Here is a 23,278-nt window from a genome sequence, read left to right as displayed (position 1 = left end):
TATTGCTGAAGGGAAAAGGTTTCACAGCCATTATAAGCTCTTAATGTGTCAGTGACATCAGAATATCCTGTCTTCATCTGGTGCTTGGACAGGATGATGCTTCAGAACTCCTATCAGCAGATTCACACTGGAGCATTAGAGACTGCTGAGTTTTCCTGTATTTGGCTCTTCGTCTCTTAAACCAACTCTGCAATTACACGGTGAAATAAATGGCTTTAAAATATTCAACAGTCAATATCACAACTAGAAAAAAATCACTGTGTAAGTACATGCCAGTGAGGCTTTATATTGAACAGAATAATCGTATGTATGTATGTATGTATGTATGTATGTATGTATGTATGTATGTGTATGAGTTTTCTTTAAAATTATTTCATACAATATATTTGGTTGTTTTTCCATACTTACCTCCTTACCCACCCATGTTCATTTTCTCTCTCTCAAAAAATAAGACAATAACAAAATAAAATCAAAACAAACAAACAAAAAATGAAACAAAAAGCCTACAGAAAACACGGAGTCAACCAGAACTATTCCTGGGCACGGGCCCTGACCCAGAGTGTATACACACCCAGTGATGCTCCATGCCAAAAAAAAAAAAAAATATGTTCTCTTTCCCAGAAGATATCAACTGCACATAATTTCTTCCTTAGGGGTGGGACTTTCTGTTCACATCCTTTTCTTGGTGCTGGAATTTTGTCTGGTTCAAACTCATGCAGGACTTGGGCTTGAAAATGAGAAACGTTGTGCCAGGACAATACAATAAAAAGGTTCCTCCATCTTGTATTATTGCTGAGGCCATTTCAGAGTTAGCTGGAATTTGATCTCCTTGATGGAGAATACCAGGAAAAAAAATTATGCAACTCTATTATCTTGACAAAAGGTCAAGATGTCTTAGTTACCTAATCTTAGTTTCTTTTAAACTGCCTGTTTGTTCAGAACACCCCCTCCAGGTAACCACTTAACTGGCTTCTATTAAAACTGCTTGTTTCCAAGTGCTCAGAAATTGCTCAGAAAGTTTACAACAGCTGAAATTCAAGATACTGATAAAGAGGGAAAGAAACTCTCCCACGAAGTGATCATTGCCCTTGGGGAAATAGACAAGAGAAAAAAAATCAGAGAAACAGATAGGGAGAAGGGGTTCAGGGATTCACCAGCATCATTTGATGAGCCCTGAGTGCATATCCACTGGTTTTGTTTGTTTGTTTGGTTGGTTTTTCGAGACAGGATTTATCTTTATTGTTTTGCAGCCTGTCCTGGCCCTCACTCTGTAGACTAGACTGGCCTCAAACTCACAGAGATCCATCTGCCTCTGCCTCCTGAGTGCTGGGACTAAAGGCGTGTGCCACTGATGATCAGCCCGTTGGTGTTTAAGGGGGAAAATATCCATAAAGCACCATGCTACAGTGTGTGGATGGCCTCCTCATAGCTCTGACCACTGATGAGGAGTGCAGACAGCTAACAGAAGGGCATTTTAGAGGTCCTTCAAGATCAGAGGGACAGTGTCTAAGGCAAGAAAGCTCATCTGTGCATCCTTCAGGACATAAACTGAGGCTACGACCTAGAGGAAGGCCTATTTTAGCCAACTTGAAAAACCACTCTCATATCAACCTGGGGATGGTTGAATCCTGCTTCCTATGGATAACTGGATTTGCTGAGCCAGCCAAGCCTCTCTATGCCAGCACTGCGGGTATGTAGCCTTTGGGATGTACTGAGACTGAACAGATGCGCTTTAAAGCCTTGAGAAAATCCCTGGTGTCCCTCCCAACCCTGACCCTGCCAGACATTACTAAGCCATTCCAAGAGGGCTTACACTTTTCAAAATTAAGTTTGGGTGACTTCCTCCCATTCTCCCCAAACTCTGAGAGAGTCCCCAGGCAAAAATGTCTAAGTACTCCCTTGCCAAGTCCTTGTAGGCTTTATAAGAAGCTTGCCAGGCTATTGAACAGACTGTGAAGAGCATCCTGCTATCTCCCATGTCTGAGCCAGTCCTACCCAGAAGACTTGGTTTAGTTAAGAGAGTCCCTGCCTGGCCCTGTAATATGTCTGGAAGGGACCCTACCCACTCATCGTCACCACCCCAACTGTTGCCAGAGTAGCTGGCATCATCCCTTGAAAAAAGGCCACTGAGGACAATGGCAGATGGACCATTATTTGGACTTTGGACACCTTAAAGTCTGACAAGACTTTATTAACCCAGGATATGCAAAATCCGTATCAACCTGAAACCTGGATATAGGAATTCAGAAAACTATTTTTAGGGTGTACCTTTGATCTCCTGTCCTTTCTAGGAATAGAACAATATTAGTCTAAGAAAGGGAGAAAGGGTCAGAAAATCAGGATATGAAGAAGACTGGATAGAAAAGGTCCTTCAGGAATTACAATTTTATACATTCTCTGCATCATGCCCTCAAATTACCTGTCTTGCTTGAACTAACAGTTAGACTCCTCCGACTCACTGGAAAGCCATGTGAAAAATGGATGTATACTAGTCTATGCTACCCTTTGGCTATGTGCCTATAATGGAGAAGAAGGGAGAGCTCATAGTAGCCTTTTTATGTGGATGGTGTGTGATGCACATGCACACTTGTGCTTGCAGAGGACTGAGATCAGAATCAAGCATCTTCCTAGATTGCTCCTCCTTACAGTGGCAGGGTCAATCAGCATTTAAGCTAGTCTAGATCACCTAAAGTGATAATCTCTGCCTCGTGAAGCTGAGATAATGACTGCAGGTGAGCTGACACACCTGCTGAGCTCTTAGGGTGCTGAGGATTCCCAAATCGGGTTCTCAGACTCATGCTGCAAGTGCTTTATCCACTGAGCCCTCTCCTCAGCCCCAACCTGCATTTTGACTGCATAATTTCCCCTGCTCATGTTGTCCTTATTAGATGAACTGAAATTAATTCGAGTTATTCTTTTTGTTTAATTTTAGCACACAGTTCCAAAGCTATCATCCGCAATGTTTTTAGTTAGACAAAACACAGCGTGGGGGAACACGAAAATTCAGCCTTGTTGCTGTCTCCATTACATTTCCACAAGTTTAAAAAGGTGGAGAGCCAACCATGTGTCTTCCCATATGACTTCAGTAACTAGATAGAGGCTACTTATTCAAAAACTGTGTGTCTTGGGAGAATTTCTCCCTTGCCTCAATTAATTCATGCTTTTAGCTAAGTGTGTATTTGTTGCAACTGAGCCTTTTTGAATCCTGTGCTCACAACATCAATCAGAGTGCCCCCAAGGTCACTTGGAGCCCTACCTATGATCTTACACATGAGTGTCCTAAAATGACCTGAGTATCAAGACTTCAGTATTAATCACTGCAGACATATCAGTAAACATTTATGTCTTCCTATATTCATGACATTACAATATTCACTGCTGTCTATATATCTGATATTCACATACTGATTATAAGTAGTCTGTTTTTTTTTTTTTCAATTAAGAGATCATGCTGCCTTCAGTAATAGGAAAGGAGCATAAGCAGCTGGGTGCTGGTTCCACTTTCATCTCTGAAAAATTGCAAGATTCAATGCTTGTTTGCCATTATAAATCAGACAAGGACACCTTCCACCCATGACTGATTTTCATAATGGCTACAAGAAAATGGTCCATGCCCTGAAGCAGAGTGCCCTGCCCAAAGCCTTTTCAGATTTACTGACCCTCACTCTGGATTCTCCAAGGAACAAGCGCTTGGCAAGGTCCTTCCTGTGGAAATAAAATGGGAAAGTGGAGCTGTTACAGGAATACAGCATTTAAGCTTTGCAAGATGAAGAGACTTTTGGAGGTGGATCACATACCAACACAAAAATATGTAAAGATAGTGAGCTCTAATGTATTGAAGTGGCTTTTCATTTATCTCTGTTTTACTACAATAAACACATTAATTAATTAACACAAGGGAAAGATGATATAGTAGTAGAAGGATTGCTTAAAAACTACTAGGTCTCGAGTTCAATTCCCATTACGAAAGGTAGGGGAGCATGGAGAAGGAGGAGGAAGAAGAGGAAAAAAAGATACATAAACAAAAAGAAAACTGAATGAAGGAATTGAGAGGCACAAACAAGTTTTTAGAATCAATCCATATAACACTGCATGGATATATTGACTTTGCCCTCACAAAACATCCTTCCCATACCCAGCAACAAAACAGGGAAAGGCCTCCATCCTTGGGGCTCAAAGCAGATAGGAGCCCCAGGGTAGAGAGGGGCTGTGATAGCTACTGAAACAAACCCCATACCTTATGATCTCATCAGGGTACTTAGTTTTTTCAAAAACGTCTTCCAGTTCACTCAGCTGCCTGGGGGTGAGACCAAACTGGATCCGTGGCCTTCTGCGGCGGACTCGCGGAACTCTGGAAGCAGCCATTTTCTCCTGCCCCTCCATCTGTGGGTGTCCAGACCCTTGGGGGCTCTCATTTTTGTTGTTGTCAGCAAGGGAGTTGAAGACTGCAGAGTGGATCACATCATCCTTGTGGTCTGGGAGGCCATGGTTCTTTGATTTGTCTGAACCATTTAGAGAAACTTTACCAAAGGTGCCATTTTCTGCTGTCGTAGTATCCTCTTCTTCAAAATCAAGACTCACTTCGATCTCATTTTCCCCCAGCTTGTAGAAATTGGGGTCCACGTGTTTGGAGTGGAAAGCCATGGTGGGACCTAAAAGAGAGTAGCATCATCTCCACAAATGTTTTGTGAATTGAAATGGCATAGCAGCATCTAGGATTTTAGCGAGTTTTGCATCTGTCTTCCTTCCATCCCACAAACGCTAAAGGAGATATGTGCCCAATGGAAACGGCTCTGAGGAGCGGAATGTATTCAACTTGGAATCCAACAAAGCCCATCAAAACCTTGAGAGGAAGGGACTGGAGGAGCATGCAAACTGTTGCAGTTGCACAAGTAGGGATGAGGGCAAGAATTTACACTGAGCACATAGCCCAAGAGTGAACTTCTGGAGAACTTCTAGCCTCTCTATCTCACTTGGATGCACACTGCAAGAACTGGAAATTAAATGGACATGATTATCTCAGTTTGTGTTTATTTCAAATTTCTGTGAGGACATTGGAAACACAGCCAATCACTGTCCTCCGTCAGCAACAGTAGCATATTTGTGGAGACCGTTTTGTGCATATTCTGGTGAATGAAACCATTGAAAAAAAATTAGAATACTCCGAATTGTTGATAATGAATCACCATCAAAGGCTTTGTATAATGTCATGTTCAGTGCTTCTCATGTCTGCAAATGCTGACACTGCATGTGTAATTGCCCTTTTAGTAGTGTCAATAAACCACTTAAGGTTAAGAGTGCACTGGAACAATACCTGGGCTGACTAAGCATCATACATCCATCAAGGAAACAAACATTAAAGAACATTGGGCCCAGTTCTTTTCAAACCAAAAAGAAGTGTTTTTTGGTGAGCTGATATGGTGGAAAATATCACGAGGATCTAATTAAGAAAATGTAATCCTTTTCTTCCCTGGGGAGCAGCAAGGGGATGGGACATGGTGGGGAGTGGTGGGGGGAGTAGGGAAGGACAATGGAAGGATGTAGAAACTGGGATTGACATGTAAAACAAGCTTGTTTCAAATTTAATTTTAAAAAATGTTCAAAAAAAAAGAAAAGAAAAGAAAATGCAATCCTGTCAGAGCCTCCTGAGGACTGGGGACTGACTGTACATTCACAGGGGAGCCCATCAAGGCAGACTGGCCTGTCCAGAATATGCCTCCGTCCTGGTCTCACCTCTATCCATAGAAGGAGCATGCCCTGCTCAGAGCCTCCTGGGGACTGCTCAGGAGGTAACCCATCCCAGCAGACCAACCCATCTAGAGTCTGTCAGTGCCCGACTCCCACCTCTACCCACTGGAAGAGGAGAACCAGAGTATTGGACCTGCTTGCACACACCAGAAAAGAACCTTGGTCCCGTACCCACCAGGAGATGGAGAGACCCCACTGGTATGCACTGGAAGAAGGGATGGGTAGACGACAGTATAAAAATACAACCAACAACAGAAAGATCAATATGACACCACCAGAGTCTAGGGACGCCACACCAGCAAGACCTGAACTTCCCAACACAGATGAAGCAGAAGAGAATGACCCTAAAAACAATTTCATGAAAATGATAGAGACCCTAAAAGAGGAAATGAGAAAATACTTTTTAATGAAATGGAAGAAAAGACAAACAAAAAAAGTGCAAGAAACAATTAAAATAGTCCAAGGTTGGAAAGCTGAAATAGAGACAATAAAAAAAAAAAAAAAAAAACAAAACACGTTTGAGGGAATGCTGGAAATAGAAAAGCTGGGTAAACAATCAGGGACTACAGATTCAAGCATAACCAACAGAATACAAGAGATGTAAGAGAGAATCTCAGGCATTGAAAATACACTAGGAGAAATAGATTGATCAAACAACCTTAAGTCCAAAAAATCCCTAACACAAAATAGCCAGGAAATATGGGACACCATTGAAAAGGCCAAAACTAAGAATAATAAGTATAGAAGAAGGCAAAGAAACCATCTCAAAGGTACAGAAAATATATTCAACAAAATCATAGAAGAAAACTTTCCCAACCTAAAGAAAGACATGAAAGTACAAGAAGCTTACAGAACACTAAATAGAGTGGACCACAAAAATGACCCCTCACCACATAATAATAAAAACACAAAACATACAGAATAAAGAAGAAATATTAAGAGCAGGAAAGGAAAAAGGCCAAGTAACATATAAAGGCAAACCTATCAGAAGTATACATGATTTCTCCATGGAAACTCAGAAGGCCATAAGGTCATGGATAGATGTTCTACCAACACTAAGAGTCCACATGTGCCAGCCCAGGCTACTATACCCAACAAAGCTGTAGATGGAGAAACCAAGATATTCCATGACAAAACCAGATTTAACAGTATTTATCAATTAATCCAGCCCTACAGAAAGTTCTGGAAGGAAAGTTCCAACCCAAGGAAGTCAACTATACACACAAATACATAGGCAATAGAAAATCCCACTTAATCAACAGCCAAAAGAAAAATGGGGAGGGGAATCCACACATAATACCACCAACAACAAAATATCCAAACAAACAAGAATTAACAATCATTGGTCATTATTATCCCTCAATATTAATGGTCCTAACTCGCCTGACTCCACTGCTGGTGGGAGTGCAAACTTGTACAGCCATTTTTGGAGATCAGTATGGCGGTTCCTCAGGAAAATGGGAATTAGTTTACCACAGGATCTGGCAATCCCACTCTTAGGCATATACCCAAATGATCCACATCCATGCATCAAAGACATGTGCTCAACTATGTTCATAGCAGCATTATTTGTAATAGCCAGAACCTGGAAGCAACCTAGATGCCCCTCAACTGAAGAATGGATAAAGATGTAGCACATTTATACAATAGAATACTACTCTGCAGGGAAAACAAAACAAACAAACAAACATAACCAATGGGATCTTGAAATTCACAGGCAAGTGAATGGAACTTGAAGAAAGCATCCTAAATGGAGTAACCCAGTCACAAAAACAGGAACATGGTATGTACTCACTCATATATGGATTTTAGACATAGAACAAAGGATCACCAGCCAGAGAAACTAGGATACAAGGAGGAAGCTAAGAAATTCATACAAGGTCCCTCACAGGAGGGGAAAAGAACAAGATCTCCTGAGCATATGGGGAGTGGAGGAGGGGGACAATGAGTGGAGAGGGAGCTACGAGAAAGAGAAGGGGAGGAGAGTAAAGCATGTGGGACTAGGAAGATTGAGTCAGGGGAGAAATAGACAAGATAAAAAGAGAGAGAGAGAGACCATAAAAGAGGGAGCCATTATAGGTTTGAAGAGAAAACTGACTCTAGAGAAATGTCCAGAGACCTACAAGACTGACTGACCCCATCAAACAATTTGAGCAACAGTGGAAAGGCTACCATAAATGTCCTTCCCTGATAACGAGATTGATGACTAACTTATCCACCATCATAGAGCCCTCATCTAGTAGCTGATAGAAACAAAAGCAGACACCCACAGCCAAACACTGAGCCAAACTGGAATCCAGATGCAGAGAGGGAGGACAAGACCAGGCTACAGAAACCTACAGAGACAACTTACCTGAACAAGGAGGAGCTAATGGACACCCCCAGATTGACAGCTGGGAATCCAGCATTGCACCGACTCAGACCCCCTGAACATGGGTCTCAGAAGGCCTGGGCAGTCTAAAGGACCTCTGACAATGGAATCAGGATATATTCCTGGTGCACAAAAGGACTTTGGAAGCACATTCCCCATGGAGGGATACTCCCTTAGCCTAGAGGCAGGAGAGAGGGCCTAGTTCCTACTCCAAATGAATTGACAGACTTTATTGCCCCTCTTGGAAGGCATCATCCTCCCTGTGGAGTGGGGGGGGGGGAAATGGGATGGGAGGGTTGTCAGGGGCATGGGAGGGAGGGGAAAGGGAGATAGGGTGGGAGGGAGAGGGAACTGGAAACAATATGTAAAATAAGAAAAATAAAAAGACACAGACTAACAGAATGGATACTAAGACAGAATCCACCCTTCTGCTGCATACAAGAAATATACCTCAACCTCAAAGACAGATGTTACCTCTGAGTTACGGATTGGGAAAAGATTTTCCAATCAAATGGACCCAAAATACAAGCGGGCATAGAAATCCTAATATCTAACAAATTAGATTTTAAACTAAAATCAATCAAAAGAGATGAGAAGGTCACTTCTCATTATTCATCACAGCAGAAATTCATCAAGATGAAGTCTCAATTCTGAACATCTATACCTGCAATGCAATGACACCCACATTCGTAAAAGAAACATTGCTAAAACTCAACTCACACATAAAACCTTACACACTTAAAGTGGGAGATTTCAACATCCCACTCTCAACACTAGACAGGTCCAACAGACAGAAACTTAACAGAGAAACAAAGGAACTAAGAGAAGTTATGAATCAATTGGTTATAACAGGCATTTATAGAACATTCCACCCAAACATAAAAGAATATACCTTCTTCTCTGTGCCACAAGGAACCTTCTCTAAAATCAACCACACTCGGCAATAAAGCAAACCCCAATATGTACAAAAAACTGGAATAGCCCCCTGTATCTTAACAGACCATCATGCTTTAAAGTTAGAATTCAACAACACAAATTGCAGAAACCCTACAAAAGCATGGAATCTGAACAATGCGCAATTGCACAATTCCCGGGTCAAGGAAGAAACAAAGAAAGAAAGGCTTTCTAGAATTCAGTGAGAATGAAGACACAACATACCCAAACTTATAGGACACTTTGAAAGCAGTGCTAAGAGGAAAGTTCATAGCTCTAAGTGCCCACATGTAGAAACTGGAGAATAGTCACATTAGAGAATTAACAATACAACTGAAAGCTTTAGAAAAAAAAAAGAAGCAAACTCACCCTTAAAGACTAGACACCAGGAAATAATCAAATTGAGGGCTGAAATCAATAAAGTAAAAACTAGAAAAACGATACAAAGAATCAGTGTAACAAAGAGTTGGTTCTTCAAGACAATCAACAAGATAGAAAAACCTTCAATCAAAACAATTCAGAGATAACATTTTCCATCTGTGAGAATGGCAAAATCAAAAACACCAAAAACAGTTTATGCTGGAGAGGATGTGGAGAAAAGGGAACACTCCTCCACTACTGGTGGGAGTGCAAATTCATATAGCCACTTTGGAAATCAGTATGGCGGTTCCTTGAGAAAATGGAAATCAGTCTACCACAAGATCCAGCAATTCCACTCTTAGGCATATACCCAAAAGATGCACATTTATACAACAAGGACATCTGTTCAACTATGTTCATTGCAGCATTATTTGTAACAGCCAGAATCTGGAAGCAACCTAAATGCCCCTCAATGGATGGAGAAAATGTGGTACATTTACACAATGGAGAACTAGTCAGCACTTAAAAAAATGGAAAACTGAAATTCACAGGCAAATGGATGAAACTATAAGAAACCATCCTGAGTGAGGTAACCCAGTCACAAAAAAAGCAAACATGGTATGTACTCACTCATATATGGTTTTTAGACATAGAGCAAAGGATCACCAGCCTACAATCCACACCACCAGAAAAGCTAGGAAAAAAGGAAGACCCTAAGAGTGACATACATGGTCCTTTGGAGGAGGGGAAAGGGACAATGTTTCAGAGCAAATTGGGAGCATGTGGGGAGGTGAAAGGGAGTGAGGAGAAAGGGAAGGGGAGAAGAGGAGGGGAGAAGAGGAGGGGAGAGGTGGGCATGAGGGAGCAGGAACATTGAGTCAGGGAAAGAATAGAGGAGAGCAAGAAAAGAGATACCATAATAGATATAAATAACTTTAAAGAGAAATCTGGCACTAGGAAAATGTCCAAAGTTCTACAAAGATGACTCCAGCTAACAGCAATAGTGGACAGACTACCTGAAATGCCCTTCCCTGATAATGAGATTAATGACTACCTTTTATGCCATCCTAGAGCCTTTAACCAGTAGCTGATGGAAGATAAGCAGAGAGCCACAGCTAAGCACTGAGCCATACTCCTGGAATCTGTTGCAGAGAGTTGAGGAGTCATAAGCAAAGGGGTGAAGATCAGGCTGGAGAAATCCACACAATCAGCTGACCTGACAATGGGGAGCTCATATATCCCAGTCTGATAGCTGGGAAACCAGCATAGGATAGACCCAGACCCCCCTGAATGTGGTGTTAGTTAGGAGGACTGAGTAGTCTATGGGGCCTCTGATAGTGGATCAGTATTTATCCCTAGTTTACAAATGGACTTTGGGAGCCCATTCCATACAGAAGGATACTCTTTCAGCCTAGACACATGGGGAGGGCCTAGGCTCTGCTCCAAATGATATGACAGGCTTTGAAGATGCCCTATAGAAGGCCTCACCCTCCCCGGGGAGCAGAGAGGGAATAGGATGGGGGATGGGAAGGGAACAGGGGAGGAGGGGAGGGGAGGGGACTGGAATTAACATGTAAAACAAGCTTGTTGCAAATTTAAATTTAAAAAATATTATAAAAAAGAAAAGAAAAAGAAAATGTAATCCTTCACCCTGATACTAATGGAAACAGATGCAGAGATCCACAGCCAAACATTAGATGGACCTCAAATCCTGTGGAAGAGGTGGAGGAAGGATTATGGAACAGAGGGCCAAGGACACCACAAGAAAACCCACAGAATCACCTATTCTAGGCTTATAGTGCCTCACAGAGACTGAGCCGCCAACCAGAGTGCTTCCATGGAACTGTACTAGTCCCTCTGCAATACTTTAGAGTTGTGTAGCTGGGTCTTCTTATGGGAATCCTAACAGTAGAAGCAGGGGCTGTCTCTTACTCTGTGGCCTGATTTTGCAACCCTTTCTTCCTACTGGATTGACTAGTTCAGTTTTAATGGGAGAGGAGGGGCCTAGGCTTTCAGCCACTTGATAGGCCACAGCTGGCTGATAAACATAGTAAGGCTGCCCTTTTCTGAAGAGAAAAGAGGAGGAGTAGATGGGAGAAGAGGGCAGGTTAGAGGGAGGGTCTGGGTGGAGAGGAGGAAGGGGAGGGAGAGGAAATGTGATTTGGTTGGGAAAATAATTTGTAACAAAAGAAAAACTAGAGTTTAACATTGCTTTTTAAAAAATTATATTGAGCCTGGGCGGTGTTGGTGCACATCTTTAATCCCAGCACTCTGGAGGCAGAGGCAGGATCTCTGTGAGTTCGAGACCAGCCTGGTCTACAAGAGCTAGTTCCAGGACAAGTTCCAAAGCCACAGAGTAACCATGTCTCGGAAAATTAAAAAAAAAAACTAATATTGAATTAATTAAAGTTACAAATTAAGAGACATAAAAATGTAACCCCCTTTTAAAAGTCAGAGTTTGTGTGCACATGCTTGTGGGTGCCTGCAGGGGGCACTGGATTCCCTGAAGTTCAACTTATAGATAGGTGGTTGTGAGGCACCTGAGGTAGATGCTAGAAACTGAACTCTGGCCCTCTGAAAGAATAATAAATGTTCTGAACAGTTTAGCCATCTCTTCATTCTCCTTGTACAAATGCAAACTTTTTCTCCCTTTCAATTGTAGATCCCAGAGATTTGTGGTATTAGGGCAGCTAGAAAGGTTCCTAAGAAAGTTGTAGTGCAAATATTTTGACTTACAAACATGAAAATCAATGTCCTTAAATGCAAAAGCCTTGTCAAACACCCATAGAGTTAGTAGCTGAGTAGATTAGGATTCTTTTTAATTGTTGAATTTATTTGTTATGTGTGTATGGACCTGTATCATGGTGTGCACACATAATAAATATTTGGATATCAGAGGACAACTTGGGAGAATCCGGTCTCTCTCCCATGCGCACCCAGGGATCAGACTCAGATCATCTGGCTTGGCAGCAAGCACATTTATCCACCGAGACATTACAGAAGACCCCCTGCCCCGTGGCTTCATTTTTATGTACAATGGGTGTGGTACAGGCAGAGTTCTATAAAAGTATGCCTGCTCAAAATTTTCAAACAACATTTAAAATACCTTTGAATATCCAGCTTACTGTACATTAAGCACTATGCACACTCTAGGGCTTCATAAATCAGCAACAGCCCCCCCAAGTATATCCCATCAAATCATCCTAAGCAATCTGTCAAGAGGAAGAGTAGAATATCCCTTCTGAAGAGAATGCTACCTTTTTCTAAGTTGTATTACACTCTGTTTAATGTATTGTGTGTTTTTATAAAGATTAGTTCTTTGGTTGTTCGCAGTTTTGGGTAGTATACATAAAGCAGAGCCTCTGAGACCTCATCCTTCTAAAGTGAGAAACTGAGGTCTTCATGGCAATGCTGAACACAGAAAATCCCCTAATATTTGCAGCATGTGAGCGTCAGCAAGACAGGACACAGTCACCTTCCCTTTTCACTCACTGCTAGGAAATCCTTGGGTTCTAACATTTGAGAAGGAAGAGAGGAGGAAAAGAAGTAAGAATGAGCATACAAGGAACGGAAAAGGCAGGCTGCTATGAAGCAAGGAAGCAAGGAGATAATCGGTAGTGTGAGGTGGTCCGTGGGTGCTCAGGTCCAAAGCCTGAGTTTTGTATCTTAGGACCCTTTATGACTGAGTCTAAGTCTCAGTTATATAAACCTCCTGTATTGCTGCTTTGCCTGCTCTGATTGCCTCCTAGAAACCTTTTACACTCAGCTGCTGTTGTAAATGCACTTATTCTAGGAAAACAACAAGTTTACTCACCACAGAAAGGGATCCCACCGCAGACAGAAGTAACTATTATACCAGTGTCCAGCTTAGTGAACAACTGGATTTCACCAGAGTTACAGGAATATGGGTGAGGGGTTGTTTACAGGAGCAGAAATGACTCAAAGTCAGCCTAATCAGCAAAGCCTACCTCAGTATGGATGATGGCTCACAAAATCTGGACACCCGAAGCAAGCTACACAGCCTGAAGGCATAACAACAGGTTGCAGTCTTTCCAGGTGGCTCAGTTAGTCTGCGCCTCTTCCAGGTGGCTCAACTGGTCTTTGCTCCCTCTAAGCAGTTCTACTGATCTCTCTCGGGCTGCTTCACTGGTCTGAGGGTGATTCTCAGCAGTCTTTACTACTTATATAGCCTTGGGGAGGGCGGAGTCTACTGAACACAGTCAGTTTTGGGGACTTCCTGGGGCTATTTTGAGATGTTTACTCCTTAATGAGTTTTTCTGTGGGATTGGCTGTTCCAATCCAGGAAGAAACTGCTTTACAACCACAGAAAAAAGAATATAGAAATATACACTTAAGCCTGCCATGCTCCTTATTACACCCTCCCAAAGGAAGCAATTGGAAATTAATATGGCATCATAACTTTAAGATACCTAGTAACATAGGAGGCCACAAAAGAAACACTATCATCTTCATTAAACTTACATGTTTCTACCATATTTTGGATATATCACAGCTTGTTGATATCCCTGAGTAACAGGTCAAGTCATATTTCCAAAACAAGGTAGTTTAGGGGTCAGAAGAATTGCAAAGGAGTAGGGGTACACTCATCCAGGTTCACAGCAGGATCCCAGGCCACAGAACAACCAAGCTAGTGGAGAGGATATGTAACAGAAAGAACTAGGCTACATTATAGCTCAGAACACATGTGCTTTTGATACCACAGAGTGCATGCACTGGGTACTTGAACACAGCAAATACTGACCAAGGATCCAGAATTGCCCAAAGGGCTGAGTTTTAGGAATTTGCTGACAGAATTGTGGTGAAGAGTGACTGCAATGCCACTGAGTCCATCGAGGGAACAGCCTTCTATAAGATTCTAAAGATTCAACCCTTTAATACAGTTCTTAATGTTGTGGTGACCCCTCACATATACACACCATAAAATTATTTTATTGCTACTTCATAACTGTAATTTGTTATTGTTATGAGTTGTAATGTAAATATCTGACACACAGAATATCTGATAAGCAACCCCAAGTGAGTCACAACCCACAGGTTGAGAACCACTGTTCTAAACAAAGGTGACTTTTATAGAAGTCACAATGCCTGGCTTACCTCAAGCTAACATCTGAGAAGTCGGGTGCATTTCTGGCACCTATGACACCATAGTTCACTAGAAAGTCCCACATCCCTAATCAAATATCTTTTTGCTACTGCGTATTTATACTCATGGCATATTCAAAACAAATTTTAGGAACCAGTACAATTTTTTGTCAGTCCCAGTTCCCTCTCCCTCCCGTTCTCCCCTGTTCCACCCACCAACCCCCATCCCCTTCCTATTCCCCAAGGAGGGTGAGGCCTTCCATGGAGAGTCTTCAAAGTCTGTCACATCATTTGCAGCAGGGCCTAGGCCCTCCCCCATGTGTCTAGGCTGAGAGAGTATCCCTCTATGTGAGATGAGCTCCAAAAGCTCATCTAGGGGTAAATACTGATCCATTACTACAGGGCCCATAGATGCCCAGTCCTTCTAACTAACACCCACGTTCAGGGGATCTATATTGGTTGGTTCTATGCTGGTTTCTCAGCTACCAGTCTGAGGTCCATGAGCTCCCCCTTGTTCAGGTCAGCTGTTAGAAGTACAATTTTTGTTTTGGAAGGAGCTAGTAGCTCTCTGAGTGCTGCTAATGGTCTCCAGTTCAAATGTTTTCTAATTCCCATCTAGTTACCTACCCTTCCAGTTCTCATTTTGAGATACAATGAAAAAGTATACTTGAGAAAAACATATTTTCCTTTCCTTGTTTCTGTGAGGTGTGTGAATATTAATTTATTTAAGTGCCCATTTATTTCTAAGCCAATTTAAGTGTAAATTGCTTCAGGGAGATGTGCATAAATTAAGTCCATGCAATCAGATATAGGAAATATCTAGTATGTATTATGTATGTACTCGTACACAAACACAGTTGGAGGGACAGATCTTATAGTTGTCATTCTAAATGGTAAATCATACATAAATAAATAACACAAAAGCCAATAGTACATTAGCACTTTTATACATACACATATATGAATATTTGAGGAGAAGCCTATTCAGATTTCCTTGAATCCTAATATGGAATTTTTTAATAATCAGTAGACTGTATATTAGGTGAGGATCAAGGGGCCAAATTTTAATTTCTCCAAAGCCCATCTGAGGGTATGAAGTACTCCATATCTGGTCAGTGGGCTTTCTTCCATTAGAGGTTCATGCCAGTAGTGTCAACAACTCTGAGTCCCTTCAGGGAAGAGAGGGCCTACATGGCCAGTGATTGTAGACAGCATAGAGTCTGATGTGAGAAGGGAATAGTCTGGCATGGAATGACATATGGAAAGGAGAAGGATTTACAAGGCACACATTAAAGGGCTCAAGGCCAGAGAAAAAAGGATTGAAGATGACTAGAGGGGAGAGAATGATAGAAAAAGAGAACGGAACCTGGCATATCTGTATACCAAATACTGCAATGAATGTTCAAGTTACCTTCATCAAAATTCTGCTAGAAAGTATGTCAGAGTCAGTAGCGGGTTCAACAATAGGGTTCTGTTCAAATGAGACCTATCATATGATGTCATATAACAGAAAGACTTCTTTGCCACCAAGGAAAACCTTCCAAGACCACGATAACTGGCAAAAATGACCACACAAGGTAAAGCTATAAAGAAAAAGTATCTGTGCCTAGGAGTTTTGTGAAAGAAGCTTAGGGCTCTAACCCACCCTCAGAGATTCAGCCTCAGAGTAGGCTCAAACCTCAGGAGATGTCCTTCCTAACCAGCTTTATAGAAGCTGCCTGAAGCCATGCTTCTGGACTATGATTCATAAGTAGATGTCAAGTATATAGGTCAGGAGTGAAGGCTCAACATTCAGGTATGAATAACTGGGTTCCCAGATGAGAGAGGTCCAGGAGCTCTAGGGTGTCAAAGTTACACTGAACTCTTCAACAGTAGAAAGTAAGGTTGTTCCAGGGGATCTTCAAGACAGGGAAAGGGAAAGGAGCTGAGCTCAGGTTCTGATGTGGGCAAAAGTCAAGACAGCTTGTAGCCAAGTCTCCTCTTTGGTCTAAAAGCTGAGCTACCAGGTCTGTGGCTCCAACTGTGGAGGGGAAAAGTAAGTTTAGCTACTTCTTCTGTGATGTCACTGTCACTAAAATGAAACCTGATTGGGACTAGAGAGATCGCTTTGTGGTTTAGAGCACGTGATGCTCTCACAGAGGACCTGGGTTCAGTCATTACCCGCATGGTGGGTCACAACTGTCCATAGCCCCATTTCCAGGGTATCTGATACCCTCTTTTGACCCCCACAGACACCATAAATGTACATAATACGCATGCTTACATGCAGGCACTGTAAAATGATAAAGCTTAAAATAAATGGCAGCCTGGTAATATGGGAATTCACAGTTTAAGGGCAGAGAGTAAAGTGGTAAATGGAAACCTACTCACACTAGAGAAATCCTCCCTAGCAAGGCAGAATTCTAGCTGAACAAAGACAATAAGACTTTGCCTAAGTCAGGTCAGGGTGTCCAGACTTCTTTGGGGTGTGTGCAAGGATAAGGATGCAGAGCAGACATCAGGAGGGCTAGGCTATGCAGGACAGTGCAACTGACTGAGTGTAAGCTTTGCTAAGCCTGGACCAGGCAGACACAAAGTCATAACTGCAGAGTCCAGACCTAGTCTCAAAAAAATGCTCAGGAGAGACTGGATGTCAGGCTCCTTCTATCCATGACCTCAGGATAGACAACAAGGGAACAAAAACACTATGCAGTGAAAATAGAGGAAAATTCCAGTGAGTCTGAGGTGCTAGCCATACAGGAGAACCAGGACACTTGGTGAAAGGAAAGAAGAAGCTGTGACTGTAAATGAGTAGGATTAGAAAAGGGCTGCACCCTGGATGGAATGAGGGAAGGGGGCACAAGGCAGACAGGAAGGGAAATGACAAAACTCAGACTCATGGTATCAGAAGCATGAAATGAGCCAAGTAGTGTGGAATGATTTGCGTGAACAGCCTTGCTCAGGCCATTGAACATGGTGCTTAACCCACAATCACACAGGGGCTAGGAAGACCTGAAGAAATATTCTCTCAGCTCTGGGATCACAAGGTGAAGGCATGGAAGTCCGAGCTTCTGGACTGACCTCAGGCTACATGTGCTCCTGGCTGCTTCCATGCTTCCATTATGTTCCATTGCTACTGCTACTATGACAGGGGTCTCTGTTCCTGACAGTATTTTGTGCTCATCCTCTCCCCAGTCTTCCAACTCAGATATATGTAGTTCACATCAGATATATATAGTCACATCAGGAAATGAACACACACACACACACACACACACACATGCATGCATACACAACACTTTGGGGGGTACCTATTTGAGCCCTGGGTCCTGGGGCAAGTAAAGAGAAGCCAGAGGTTCCAGACTCAGAAACAAGAAGAGAACATTTGGCCATCTCCAGAGAAATGTAATATCTGGGAGTTCACTAGGGCACCTGGCATCATCATAGCTATGAAGTATTTCCATGTCCTCTTTCATGCTCAGATTGACATCCAATACTAACTGTCACTTAACCTGTGCTACCTCTATGGCCTGGATGTGACAATGAAAGCATTTGCCTCAGCAAATCACGTACTTTGGTTCTCAGCAATCCTTATGTGGGTCTCAAGGTTTAGGCCTCAGTAAGATCTGATACTCTTGACATGCCTACTTCTGGTGACAGCATGTCTGTCATAGGTCCCAAGTATGTTTACCATCACTTAGATGAAGGTATCACCTTTCTATGATGAGGATTTGATGTTTACATGGGTGAGAAAGATAGCCTTCATAAACTAACAATGACTTTCAGCAAAGATTAAGTGGGGATGTGCTTTCAGAAGAGGGGCTCCATATTACTGATCAGCTAACTATATTGTCCTTGGTGAGATAGGTATCTTGAAATGGGTGCTTTCCTTGAATGTTCAGGAGGATTTAAATGTAGAAATGGAAGCAGAGATTTCCTAGTATCCACTGAGGAAAATTTGGAAATATCTCTTAGCCCTTCATATCCAGAACCTAAAAGTCCAGCATGGGTGACTCACTAAGAAGCACTGTATTTTCTTATAATAATGTTCATATAATGTCTCCGAGAAAAGAATTCCCAAGCAATTTAATCATCATGTGGACATCACAGAATACCCATGATACAGATTACCACGCACCTTTAGGCTCTGTGGTATACACTGATGAACACACGGTCCATCACTGACAAACACGTTATGTGACATGTTACAATAACATGTACCCTGGTCTCTAATCATTCCATCTTCATCAGAATTGTAATTGTAATTCTAATTTTCATATATAAACTAAAGCCCAATATTTCATATTTATGTAAGAAATAGTCAAAAGTGCTGAGCATGGTGTCACATGCCTATAATCCCATCATTAAAAGGCAAATACAGTAACATCACCACACATTTGAGGCTACCTTTGTTAACATAGCAAATTCCAGGCAAGAAAGGACTCCTCAATGAGATCTTTTCCCAAACAAACAAACAGAATTTTAAAAATCATATCCATGTATAATATAAATGAATACAACACAAAGAAGCTATAGCCTTGACTGCTGTGCTGGCTAGTTTTGCTTCAACTTGACACAAGCTAAAGTTATTCTGGAAGAGGAAACTTCAACTGAGAAAGTGCCCCCCCGCAATTGACCTATAGTGTATTTTCTTTCTTTTTTAACAAAATAAAATACAATAAGGTAAACAAAAAACCATCACATCAAAGTTGGACAAGGAAACTAACAGAACGAAAAGGACCCAAGAATCAAAGACCTATTTGTTCACATACTCAGGAATCCCATAAAAAAATACTAACCTGAAAGCCATAATTTATATGGAAAAGGATAGTGGAGTCCCATGCAGGACCTGTGCATGCTACTACAGTCTCTGAGAGTTCATACACACTTTGCTTAGTTGATTCAGAGGACCCTGTTCTCCTGGTTTCCTCCATCCCCTCTGGTTCTTATACTCTTTCTGCCTCCTATTCCACGGGGTTCCCTGAGTTCTGAGGGTAGGGATTTGACAGAGACATCCCATTTAGAGCTGAGTATGAGATGCGGTGGGGTTTTTTTTTTCTTTTTTTTAAATTGATATATATATATCAATTCCAGTTCCCTGTCCTTCCTGTGAATTGGCAAAGGCAGCTTGATTGCGCTATATACTGTAATGGCTTCTATGCTGACAGGAGCTCTAGAACTACTAACCTAGTGCTGAGGCTGTCATTTGGTTGAGGTACTCTGATTTGGAGCAATGTCTGCAACTCTGAAGTGCAGGTGTGAACAATACCCAAACTGCATGAGCTCTGCAATACCCAACAGCATATGACCTGAGCTGTGTTCCATTAGGGCGCTTTTGGTTGCCAGCTGACTCCCAAATTTCAGGTGTTACTTGAGCTGTGTTCCTTATATGGACCTGGATGAATTTCAGCTTTTCCTCTGCCTCATCCCTCCACCTGGTTGCTTCATGTGTGAGCACTGCCAGAAATAGTGCCTGGAAATCATCTCCTTGACATACTTGGTACAGTTGCTTTTGTAGCCTACTACATTTTTTATTATATACATGAAAACGATGATGCCAACTTCATTTACAAATATTAAGTGCCTCTCCTGAGCACAACCCAAGGACAACTATCATAGGGTGTAATCAGGTTCACAGCAGGGTTGAATTCATAAGCTGTTGAATGGAAGAAAAAGGTGCAAACCAGAAGACAGAAAGCTAATACAAAATCTAACCTGGGTGGTGAGCTATTAAGCATTGTGGAAGAAATAGAAAGGTTTGGAGGTGTGCTTTTCAGGGGAAGTAAACTGTCATTACTGGTACACTGGTTTTGTGAAGTTGAAGTAAAAGGTCAAACTCCGCAAGTAACTCAATGAACCCTGTCCTGTGCCATTGACGTTATACCCATTTCATGGTTAAGGAAGCTACAAATCAGGCATTTCATTCAAGGTCCCAAGATATACAGAGCTTAGGCTTTGGGATTTAGACTCCTAGTAGATAAAGCTGAACTTGCCCATCCCATTTTCTTTTCCTTATGCTATTTCTTTCTTTGCCTTCTACTCTCTTCCTTCTCTGGAGAGGTAAAACTGTCCTCTGAGGCCCAAGCACACATGTGAAGTGTCTTTCCGTGGCTCTGCATCACCATAAAGACGCCAGCTTCCTGCACTAGCATGCTGCAAATTCAGGATCTCAATCTCTTTATCTACACTGTCACACCCATGGACAGCCAAGTAATCAACTCAAAATGCATTATAAGGCATATAATGCCTTAAGAAAAGCAATAGGTCCCTGAGTTAACCACTGTCAGCAGTGGGGAAGTGTCACAATACAGGGTTTTCCCTGATCTTGGAACTACAAGGTGTCAGAATTAAAGATTCAGTCCATTTTTTTAGATTTATTTTCATTTAGGTCTATGTATATGTTCATGTGTGTGTGTCTATGTACATGTGTGTTGGTGTCTTCAGAGTCCAGACAAGGACACTGGATGCCCTGGAGATGAAATTATAGGTGGCTGATGTGGGTTCTGGGAGCGAAACTCTGATTCTCTGCTAGAACACCAAGTGCTCTTAATCACTGAACCATCTATATCTCCAGTCCCCCCATTGTTTGTTTTTTAAGCAAAACTTTTGGGTAAGCTATTTAAATACTTCCATCTTTGTACTTATTCCAAAGAAAACTTTTTTTAAAAAACAATAAACAATTCCCTATTCTGGAACTATAAACAGATTTGTCCATTCATTTTATATCTATATCATGTTTATAATGTAAACATATATGAATCCTGAATGCCAAAACTTCCAGGAGCAGGGAAAACCCTAGAAATCTGTGAGGAAGAGGGGCACCACTTCCAACAGTGGCTAACTCAGGCACCTATTATTTTTCTGAAAAGGTGTCATATGCCATATGCCAAATACTGTTCTAAACGCTGCCTGAATATGTATGTATTTCTCTTCAGTCCAACAGGAGTAAAGGACTGCATCAATATCCGCAGTGATAAGAAGTGAGGCAAATTGCTTTGGAAATCATTACGGCGATTTCTCAGAAAACTAGGGATCAACCAACTTCAAGACCCTATAATACCACTATTGGACATATACCCAAAGGCGACACATTCACACCACAAGGGCATTTGCACATCTATGTTCATAGCAACATGATTTGTAATAGCCAGATCTTGGAAACAGCCTACATGCCCCTCAACTGAAGAATGGATAAAGAAAATATGGTATATTTACACAATGGAGTATTACTCAGCAGTAAGAAAAATGACATCCTAAAATTGGTAGGCAAATATGCAGAACTAGAAAAAACTATCCTAAGTGAGGTAATCCAAAACTAGAAAGACAAATATAATATGCACTCACTCATAAGTGGACACCAGACATAAAGCAAAACATACCCAGCCTACAATCCATAACCCCTGAGAACCTTGAACTCTCTTCCATAAATAGATGGAAGCAGATGCAGAAATCCACAAGTAACGGGCCACGTTCCTGGAGTACAATCAACGTGAGGGAGGAGCAAAATATGAGCATCAAGACCATGATGGGGAAACTCACAGAATCAGCTGGCCTGTGCTAGTGAGAGATCACTCACTCAGTTCTGACAAATGGAGAATCTGCATAAGATCAAACTAGATTCCTTTAATATAGGTGACAATGTTGTGACTGGGACAGTATATGAGTCCACTGGCAGTGGGTCCAAGATCTAACACTAATACACAAACTGACTTAGTGGCATCCATTCTATATGGAGAGATACCATACCCAGCCTAGACATGGATGTTGGGGTAGAGAGGTGCCTACCTCAGCTAAATGGTGGGACACACTTAGTAGACTTCCTAGATGAGGCCTCACCCTCTCCACGGAGCAGATGTGAGGAGGAGGTTGTGGGAGGAATGGGAGGAGAAGAAGGGGAACTGTGATTGGAATGTAAAAAAGTAAATTAATTTATAAAGGACAAAAAAGAACTGGGGCAAATATTAATTGTGGAATATAGCAGAGATTAAAAATTTGAGGTAATTCTCTTTTATGCAGATCATTTTTTTATTTTGGGGAGCGAGCGTCTTTTGTTTATTTTTCAACAGTGTCATTTAACTAGAATTCTACTCAAACCGAGTCCTAAAATCTTTAAATTGCATGTGAAGAACTAGCAGCCACTAAACTGATTGCATTCATTCAATTCTGAGCCGCCAGTGGTAGCGGGAGGGTGAGGAGAAGAAAAATGTTCTACATATTCACACAAACATCCTGTGTTCTCACTATTCTCCCTTCCCTACCCCCAAATTATCTTGCAATTCTACACAATACACCGACCAGTATCATCTCTACAACCTAAGAGGAATAGGCAGCACACGCATGTTCGCGAACTAAAACTCATTCGAATACATGTTCCAGAATGAAGGTTTAAGCCCACTCCACCCATTCACTCCCGCATTCCCAATGTCTCCCTCACTTCCTCCTCTTTTGGACCACGCCCACCATTGTGAGCGTAAACAAACACTACTTACCTCACAAAGTAGACAGAAAGCCCAAGGTGGTCAGCCTCGGAGGGCAAAGCCCATAACTCTCCTGTGGAGGGAAGTGAAGAGTAGCGCGGGAAGCCTGGGGAGCGTGAGGAACGTGCTTACGGATAGGCGTCGAACGTGAGGTACATGTGGAGCATGCGCAGTAGTGCGTGTTGCTAGCACCCTTCGGTTCGGGCCATTCTTGGCGCCTGGTCGGTACCAGAGATCGAGTTGTAGGCCTCAGGTCAGTAACTCCTGGGCCCCTAGTTCTAGGTGTAGCTGCGGAGCACTTCTAGTC

General features: G+C 42.0%; 1 protein-coding gene across 2 annotated transcripts; it reads right to left on the bottom strand.

The window, feature by feature from the left end:
- LOC127217459 (ALX homeobox protein 1) lies at positions 1–13,554 on the bottom strand. 2 transcript variants are annotated; one of them, XM_051178462.1, is made up of 4 exons: positions 13,381–13,554; positions 4,238–4,652; positions 3,660–3,705; positions 1–187 (listed from the first exon to the last, which is right to left on the bottom strand). In XM_051178462.1, exons 2-4 carry the CDS (start codon positions 4,642–4,644, stop codon positions 74–76), a joined length of 567 nt encoding a protein of 188 aa, XP_051034419.1. In that variant the 5' UTR covers positions 4,645–4,652; positions 13,381–13,554; the 3' UTR covers positions 1–73. The 2 variants fall into 2 exon arrangements, with proteins under 2 accessions (XP_051034419.1, XP_051034420.1); XM_051178463.1 differs by lacking the exon at positions 13,381–13,554 and adding an exon at positions 13,227–13,368.
- Positions 13,555–23,278: the final 9,724 nt, after the last annotated feature.

Source organism: Phodopus roborovskii, unplaced genomic scaffold, assembly GCF_943737965.1.
Source record: "Phodopus roborovskii unplaced genomic scaffold, PHOROB, whole genome shotgun sequence".
Lineage (NCBI taxonomy): Eukaryota > Metazoa > Chordata > Mammalia > Rodentia > Cricetidae > Phodopus > Phodopus roborovskii.
This window is presented reverse-complemented; position numbering and strand designations above follow the sequence as displayed.

What these genes read in the sequence shown, in the direction of transcription:
- LOC127217459 (XM_051178462.1), bottom strand. Translation starts at nt 4,644, where the DNA reads ATGGCTTTCCACTCCAAACACGTGGACCCCAATTTCTACAAGCTGGGG. An exon ending in TACCCTGATGAGATCATAAG is followed by an intron (nt 3,706 to 4,237) that starts GTATGGGGTTTG and finishes TTATTTCCACAG; the next exon opens with GAAGGACCTTGCCAAGCGCT. An exon ending in TTGGAGAATCCAGAGTGAGG is followed by an intron (nt 188 to 3,659) that starts GTCAGTAAATCT and finishes GTGTAATTGCAG; the next exon opens with AGTTGGTTTAAGAGACGAAG.